Here is a 9,481-nt window from a genome sequence, read left to right as displayed (position 1 = left end):
AGAGAGAGAGAGAGAGAGAGAGAGAGAGAGAGAGATTGAGAGAGAGAGAGAGAAAATGAAAATGTTATTCTACAATATCGTATCTATAGAGAAAAAAATGTTTTATTTTGCCTGCAGCCAGTCAAGTTTCAGTTTTTTTGTGACCGTTGTGAGCTGTTATTGCCTACTTTAGTACACACATTGCCAGGCTTACTGCTAATGCTAACTTGGAAATTGTTTTACATATTAATTTAATTTTACGTACACATCTGTCCATTAATTTCTAAAATGTGATCTCTTTATCAATGAAATGCGCTTTGAGCATTTTTGAAATAGAAAATGGAAATATGCAGCATTGTTATTATTGTTATTAATATCAATATTCTTATTCTTCTTCTGCTTCTTATTATCATTATTATTGTTCTTGCTAATATTATTAGTATTATTATTATTATTATTATCATCATCATTATTATCATTATCATTATCAGCATTATCATCATCATCATCATCATCCTCATCATCATCATCCTCATCATCATCATTATCATCATCATTATAAATTATAGTTCTTGTTATTGTTTTCATTGTAAGATTTAGTGTGTTTGTGTCCATCACAAATGCCATTCTTTCAGAAGGTGTTCTTCATGTCTTCTCTGAAGGTTTTTTTTTCAATTAAAGTTCTTCTTTTTCTCGAAGTCTGGTTTGGAAGACAGAAGACACGTGCTACATTGTAAAGCGTACACAGCCTACCTTTTGAACTGAGATTTGCGCAATATTATAATTAAAATTACAACTCGACCCGAGTAGCTACTCAGTGTGAACCCTACCCAACGTCACATTTTTCATCTCTCTCTCTCCTTCTCTTTCCCACATCCCCAGCATACTCCTTACCAGCCCCCGGGAAAGCAGCATTCCAGCACCAGCTGTCCAAGCGAGATGTAGTGAGTGCACATTCATGTTGTAACATTTTAGTATAGCAGCGTTATTTAAAAATTAATCGTCGTTCTCTTCCGATTTGATTTCTTGGTTGCCTATACAAGTGCCTTTGCGGAAAGAAAAATCATAATAAGACAACCGCTTGTCTTCAGCTTAAATAAGATATCAGAAATATCACAATAATAAAACAGGAATCTCACCGTTCACACATGAACGGTTTTTTTAACGAAAGATGGAGGTGGTGTTGTAACTTGATGATGCTGCAGATGTTTTTAGTTGTTGTTATTGTTGTTGTCGTTGTTGCTGTCACCGTTGCTACTGTTTTCGTCAATGGGGTTAGGTGTGGTGACTGTGAGAGTAGGTGGGATGGTACTGTTATAACTCTTGTTCTTGTTATCATTGTCGGTGTTGTTGTGTTTATGACCATTACAAACACCCTGTCTACTTTTGTCAAAAGTTTTTCATGTCGTTGTTGCTGCCCTAACATTGCTACAGACCAAAACAGAGACATGAAACACATTCCAGTGTAAATAAAACCTTAAGCAACAATGTTAATAGGGTCCAATGAATTCACTTCAAAGGTGTCTCCAACAAAGATAGTTGTACATCATACTAACCGACTATCAACGTTTGTGGTGTAGAGATTGGCTTTATTTGTCTTGAATGCAGAAGAGTCAATTCCCTTGAAGAGAAGCTTGTTATCCAGTATATTTCGATCTTTCTGCTGGGATGCTGAGCCCAACAGTTAGCTTGTTTGGCAATTACACCGGTATGGAATGCATGAGCTATTCACGAGAACCAAATTGGGTCAACAAGGGGGTAAACCCTAATTTGAGGAGTCCACGAAAGAATAAATAATGTAGCAACATGGCAATAATGAGGATATACATTTTAAGATTTTATAGACTGATTACTTAATCTCTATTTGCTTTTCGTTGTTATTTACTGTTCACTTTTCCATCTCACTAACAATAGCAATAATATACTGACGATCAAAAAAGGTACCAACCTACTTTTTCGATCCGTTTGCCTTAACTTTAGATCTGTAAAAGTGATTCTTTCGACCACGAAATTGAAATATGAAGATAACTCAAGGTGAAAGGATTATTTTACAGCAAAAAACGTCTCTTTTAGGACTGTAATTTGACAATAGGGTTAAAATCTATAAGTCACCCATCAGAACGCTGTGTAACCTCCATGTGCATTCCGCACATTAGTGCTTCCCATGCACATAGAGTACACAGGTCTTCCTACAGAATGTTTTTCAGGCACTGGTGAGGGCTTGCTGCAGGTGAAAATGGTTCTGGGTCCGAGATTCACGTCACGGGAAATACAGTTTATCCTGTCCCACACACGCTCAATTGAGTTAAAATTTGCTGAAATGGCAGGCCGTAGATTCATTGCAGAGACGTTATTCTGGATTTTTAAGAATTTTAATTCCGAGTACACGGAGTACACGGTGCACGGGCGCATTGTCCTGTTGGGATGTCTTGGGCTTATTGTGTGGTTGAACAATGGCAGATAGTGCCCATATGGTCTTCTGTACACTTTTATACTCCCTTCATGACGTTCAAATTGGAATTAAGAATCGTCTGAAAAGATGGCGAGTCTCACTGCTTTGATCTAGGTCCATTGGCAGTGTAGATGAGACCAGATCATCCTAGCCTGACTGTGTTTTGACTGTAAATGCAGTCTGTATGTCGCCATCCTAGCTTTAATCTTGGATTCCTACAGTCTGCAACGAACAGTATGCCGGCTGACGAGTAAAAGTCTAGGAAATTGTCTTGCAGTTTGAGCAATTGTATTGATACAATTTCTAAGGCACACTGTCCTGATTACATGTCGGTCTTAAAACGGCATAGCTAATCTTGGACGGCCAGTTACTTGTCGGTTTTGAATAGGCTCATTCACAACGTAACGTTGTTTCAGTTGGCTGACAGCCCTTACGCTGACTTTAAAATGGCCTCACAACAACAGCAGCGCGGTGAGCATGCGGCTGGCCTGATGTTTCTGATTTTGGCTTAAAGGTCTCTTTTGGATGACAATGATCAAATGTTGATGTAGTTTTAAGTGAACTATGACCTAACCTTTCTAAATTTAAACAATTAAAAAATCCGCCTCGTGGTCTCTGGGAAAAAAAATTGATTCTCTCTTTTTTTCACAAAGAAACTGTTAACACTAGTAAAAGCACGAACATGTTATTTTTATAACATGACCTACTTTTCAGAGTACTTTTCAAACTACCCACGTGAAAGATAAAGCGCAAAGACTGACAAGTTTAGTTTTTATACTCAATAAAAATGGTACCTTTTGATCACCAATAGATCTATAATGATAATAAGAGAAAAGTCAAATAGAAAAGAAGTTTTCAGTCCACAAATTTTTAAATTTCATTTTCCTCACTATTTCCATTTCGTTACTATGCCCTTTTCCCCGTGAACTCTTCGCGTACAATCATCACAAAAATAAGTATTATGACATGACACATACTACCTGTTTTATTGTTTGTATGTTTGTATTTGCTTGCGGCTTGCAAGCAATAAAGCTCATTAAATAATACGAAACAATTTTTGTCTGTTCTAGTATATGGTAAGTATCCGGCAAGTAAATGTGCATGCCAGTTTTGATTAACACGAAGCCAATGACTATACATATCACATCATTTGTATTTGTGTGTAGCTATGATACTAACTCAATACTAGCACTACTAACTTGTAGGTAGCTTTTGTTTATCCATGTAATCATTTTGACTTCTCATTACCGTTTTTCTTTGACCTTTTCTACGTCACTAGCTCGCTACAAACACTATAGAATATATCTGTGATGAGGGCGCCCCGGGGAAAACGGGCAAGGTCACAGAATTGTGGATGTCGTAAATAAAGACATCAATTTTTAAAACTTGTAGATGCATAACTTAATTTTTTCTCCGACTGTCGAATTATTATCTATGTCAGCTGGATGGGGTATCGAATAAAAATATTTATAATACCACAGGAGTCGAACAGTCGCCTCCTAAGTGATCGTAATAACATCGATGGGGATGTATAGTCGAATAGACATGGAGTTATTGGTCTGCAAGCTTTTGAAATTGATTTCACACGATTTCAATTCTATGACCATGCCCACTTTTCCTGTGGATTCCTCTCTTGATGTGTATGTACTACAAACTAACACCAGCGCATTTCATAATCGCATTGTTGTATTAACCATGTACTTGCATTATCCAGGTATTTACGCTTTCGTATATTAGCTACTTAGCAAGCAAGTGTGTGCATCACATGGTTCTTTTCGAATTACTAACACCAGCAATATCTATGTAAACACATTGTTGTATTAACCATGAACTTGAATTTATCACGTATTTACGTTTTTTTATGTTGGTTACATAGCAAAGCAAGTGTGTGCATCACATGCATACTTTCATCCTACTAACATTAGCAGTATTAATCTATATACTTTTACATAAACATTATATATATTATATATATATATATATATATATATATATATATATATATATATATATATATATATATAGATAGATATATATATTATATTATATTATTATATATTTATATTATATTATATTATATTATATTATATTATATTATATTATATTATATTATATTATATTATATTATATTATATTATATTATATTATATTATATTATATTATAATACATAGTGTGTGTGTGTGTGTGTGTGTGTGTGTGTGTGTGTGTGTGTGTGTGTGTGTGTGTGTGTGTGTGTGTGTGTGTATGTGTGTGTGTGTGTGTGTGTGTGTGTGTAGGGTGATCCAAAAAAAATTAAAACGTTTTAGGTGAATATTTTCCTCAACACTGGCGCATTGTGTTTCAACTTTGAACACAATATTTGGAATCCAAAAGGAGTTTATCTGATATTCATTTTAGATAGTTCCACAGAATAGTTTTGCTCTGTATAGCGCAAGGAAAACAATCTATTTTTTGCCTTGTACCCATTTGTGCAGCATGGCGCTCCAATTTGCATTAGGCCTGCCACTAACAGTCGCAAAGATCAGGCCATACTGCACGCTACAGCAGTCAAACAAGTCTACACAAGCTGGCAGATATTGTTTTTCTCCAGTTTCCTTTGCCTGCTGAGATAATAGCTACGTTTAGTAAAGGGCAGAGGGCGTTAGTGTATTGAGCATTTCCTCACCTCGAACTCTTCACCCCCGACATTTCATAAGTTTCACACAAGATACGGAAAGAAAGTTTAAGTGCCCTCCAGGCCATCTTTGCTGTCATTGGTAGAGATTTTCTGTCTGTTTGAATATATAGAGAATCAGAATTGAAAATTCCTAGACAAAACTACCACTACATGTGGAAACACACCGTTTGCTACTCTTTAAATAACACCAGGATACATAATTCAGTAGTCGAGTCTAATGAGAAGTCGGTCCGCTGACGATGTCTACGATTAGGACTCTCCAACACCTCGACGTCCACTTTCTCAAGGTTGATCTTCATCTATGACAGTATCATTTTCATGTTCGTGAGGTTAACATAGATAAGAGCATGACAATGTTCCTCGGTCGTGTTGGAAAGCGTGAACATTTCCTCAATGACATTTGGTTCTGTGGCAGAGCCCATTTTCACATTTCAGGATATTATGTAAAATCCAATATTGTCTATTGGGCCCCCGGCCTCCCCACCCGCGCCCTATTATATCTAGGAGACACTTTTTTATGAAACGTTTACAGTGTGTTCGGTTTTAGGCTTACGTGGTTTGGTGGATCCATAAGTATGGCAAGCATGCGACGCGTCAAAAATATTTCGAATCCAAAGGAGGACATGTAGAGCACTTGCTCTAAACATTCTTGAATAACAATGTTACTTTTTAAATTCTATATGATAAATGAGATACTGTTTGAATATTACGGGGAAAGGGGAAATTAGTTATTAAAAAGAAAAGGCAGACAAAAGCAAATCGATCGGTTCCTGACTTTTGCTAAAGATTTCTAATTGGTGGATTTTACGTTTGTGGGTGTTTTGTATTTTGGCCGTTTTAGCTTTAAACAATTAGTTTTATCTCAATAATTTTAAGCCACACAAATTCCGTTATAACATTCTATAACAATTTTTGTGCGAGATATTCAGAAAAAAGGGTTGAAAAGTTGTTGTTTTTTAAATCACACTATACATCCGCTTCTTTTTATATTAGTGACTTGCAATGCAACAGTATGTCTGTTTTTTCATTTGTTTTACTGACTCATTCATCAATACTTCAATGTATTCACTTACCTTATCGAATGTTGCTTTCTTTCATGTTTATATTGATTCTTCTCATTGCCTACTTATTGCTTCACATTGTATTTAAAAAGTGCATTAATCTTTTTTTAAAGTTAAATTTATAACATCATCGTAGTTTTCCCTATTGTCAGCTTTCAAAGCTAAAACTTAATCCTAATATGTTATATTTTACATATTCTCGCGTTATTGTCAGTTCTATAACAACTGATTTATTCACATGTTACTTTTGGCGAATTAGGCAATATTAAAGCTTTTACGAACACTTGGATGCATGTACCTGCTTTTTTACCGCTATTTTGTCTCCTGCAGTCGTGTTGCGATTGGTAGTAGTAGTTGCAGTACTCAAATGAGTACTGCTACAGTGTCAATTGTCTGATATATTCGAATAAATCGATGGCGGCATTTACTGGATTAGAAAAAAATATAACGTGTATTTCAGTAAAGCATTTTTGTATCTTTAAATATTTAACCGAATTTTTAACTCCGGTAACAAAATATAAAAATAGTATTTTCTTTTACAACTCATCTTCCTAGATCCTTGCCTTCCCAGCAAGCATAACTACTATATTGTTCAGACGTTGGTGTTAATATGCCTATAGATTGAAACTAAAAGTTATTAACTTCACGGCTCCACTTCATCATCTTCATCCCTGCCTTTCTCATTCTGCACCAGGGTATAGGCCACGAGCAAACACTTTCCACAATTTTCTATCCTGGGCTAGTCTCTTGAAGTTGTTCCAAGTCTTCCAACTTTTCTGCACATAAATGTCTGTGAATCTTCTCCAGATTCTACGCTGTCTTTTCCTTGATCTTTTACCCTGTGGATTCCAATCCAACATTTTCTTTGTTTTGCAGCTGCCTGACTTCCCGAGAGTATGTCCAATACATAGCAACCGCCTTCTTCCTTCTTCATCCCTGACTGGGATCTGTTTTCCTCAACATTTTCTCGTTGGTGACCATGTCTGTCTATTTGATCCTCAGTGACTTTTCTGGCCACTTTTTCAAGAAAGAATCATTTTTATGCAAGTCTGAGATGCGTTCCATGTCTCATATCCATACAACGGGACTGTTTTCTCAATTGAATTGAAAATCCCCCGCTTTGTTCGAAGTGAGAAGTCCCTCGTATTCCAAACATAGATATGAAAGCAACCTGTGCTTTTTCAAAGAGGGACTTTATTTCTGAACCTGCTCCTCCCTCTCTGTCAATTATACCCCCAAGAAAGCAGACGGATTCAACGTCTTCTAGAGCATGTCCTTCTATTGTGACCAGCTCCTTTCGTTATGAATCTGTCCATAGGATCTTTGACTTTCCGGGGTGGATCCTCAATCTAACACACTTTGAAAGGCTGTTTAAAACTGAAATCTTAGCTTGCATCTGTTCCTGGGTGTGCGACAGAAGCGCCAAGTCGTCAGCAAAATTCAGATTGTCCAACTTTATCCTTCTGTCCTCAGATGGTTTCCTTCATCAGCCGATCGACTACCAATATGAAGAGGGAATGTGATAATAAACATCCATATATCACACCCGTCTTGATGACAAAACTGTCTGTGAGCTAGCCATCATGTACAACCCTGCATCTTGTCCCTTCATAATGCTCTCAATGAGGTTCACCAACTTCTGTGGGATTCCATGAAGTCTCAGTATTGTCCATAGTGTTTCTCGGTCTATACTGTCAAAGGCCTTCTCATAGTCAAGGAAGTTGACGATCAGTCGGGAGTTCCACTCCAGGTACTGTTCCACAAATATCATCAGCGTGGCAATCTGGTCAGTGGTTGAGTGTTTTTTCCGAAGAACAGCCAGTTCATCTCGTAGTCCTAGATCCGTTGCAGTCTTGTTTCTCTCCAGAATGATTTTTTAAAGACCTGGTACTCATAGAAGGGTGATCCCTCTGTAGTTACTGCAGTTGCTGAGATCCCCCTATTTAGGAAGCTTCTCGAGGTGTCCTTCTTTCCAATCCTTTGGGAAACTTGCCCTCATTTTAAATTTTGGTAAACAGTTGGAGAAAGAGATCTGCGTCACATTAGCATCTGCTCTAAGGACCTCAAGTGGAATCTGGAAATGTGATCAGGACCGGCCGCTTTACCTTTGTTCATCTTCTTAATGGAATCAAAAGTCTTTTGTTCTGAAGAAGCATCACATCAGATTGGTAACTCATTTCTTGCTGACAGGATGTTTGGCAGGTTACTCGGTGGTGGTCATTTCAGGAGGATGTTGAAAAACTCTACCCATCATTTTGACTGAGTTTCCTTTCCAAAAATGGTTTCACCATCTTCATCCTTTACTGGTACTTCAGGTTTTCCATATATTTCAGCAAGAGTCTGTGTAGTCGGGTAAAGGATTCGCGAGTGCCTTCGTACCGCTGCTTCCTCTGCCTTCTCTGTCAGCCTGTTCATGAATTCCACCTTGTCTTTTCTTTGTGACCTCTTGACATGTTTCACTGTTGTCCTGTACTGCTCCAATGCATTCGCTCTTGATCCTTTTGTTCTACTTGCATTCGCTTCTTCCTTCAGTTGTCTTCTAATCCTAATTAAATTCAATGAGTATTGGTTAATCTATTCCTTGGGCTCCAATTTATTCGCACTGAGTACTTCTTGACATGTTTAACCTTTGACCTTGGTTCAGTTTGTCTCCAGCTTCTTGTCCTCTCCACTAAAATCAGCCAGAAGTTGAAATCTGTTCGTCAGCTTCAACTGAAACTCCTCTTTCTTGTGTCCGTCCAAGAAACTTACTCGGAACTTCGTTCTTCTGGTTCCTGTGCTGGTTCGGGGCTTTTTTAGTCGAAGCTTGAGTGTTCCAACAGCAGGTGATCATCCGATCCAACGTTTTCCCCTCTCTGTACTATGACATCTTCCAGTGGATCTCTGAATCTACAAGAGTTACAACAATTATCTATCTGGCTCTATATTACTCGATCTGGAGATAACCAGGTAGCATTGTTGATTTATGTGAAGAAAATCAGAGCCTCCAATGACAAAAGTGTTGAACGCACTGATATTGCCAATCGCTCACCTTTCTCGTCTCCACTTCAAACTGGCCTAATTATTTTTGATAGATTAAAAAAAACCAGACTTAAGATGTTTGACAGAAAGACTTTTAAAAAGAAAACAATACAATTTTGAGGTGAAAAGTCTATTAGATATACACACCTAAACTATCAAATTATAGAAGTAAGTTTTAGGAAAGGCCAATATTCAATCCTTTTTTTTACGACAAGCAAAGTCCCCTTTTTCGTCTCGTTCCTTTTTATTATCCAAAAGAAACCTTTTAAATACACTTGTTTGTATGTATA

The 9,481-nt window shown here is 37.2% G+C and overlaps 1 protein-coding gene across 3 annotated transcripts in view; it reads left to right on the top strand.

Annotated features, from left to right (window-relative positions):
• LOC101859008 (neuroactive polyprotein R15) overlaps positions 1-9,481 on the top strand; it is a 139,109-nt gene that overhangs the window by 94,522 nt on the left and 35,106 nt on the right. For all 3 annotated transcript variants that reach the window (XM_013081690.2, XM_005096893.3, XM_005096895.3), the window contains exons 3-4: positions 862-923; positions 3,502-3,507. In XM_013081690.2, the coding sequence (XP_012937144.1) occupies positions 862-923; positions 3,502-3,507 (68 nt within the window). The remainder of the gene's footprint in view (positions 1-861; positions 924-3,501; positions 3,508-9,481) is intronic.

Source organism: Aplysia californica, unplaced genomic scaffold, assembly GCF_000002075.1.
Source record: "Aplysia californica isolate F4 #8 unplaced genomic scaffold, AplCal3.0 scaffold00141, whole genome shotgun sequence".
NCBI classification, from domain to species: Eukaryota; Metazoa; Mollusca; class Gastropoda; order Aplysiida; family Aplysiidae; genus Aplysia; species Aplysia californica.
This window is presented reverse-complemented; position numbering and strand designations above follow the sequence as displayed.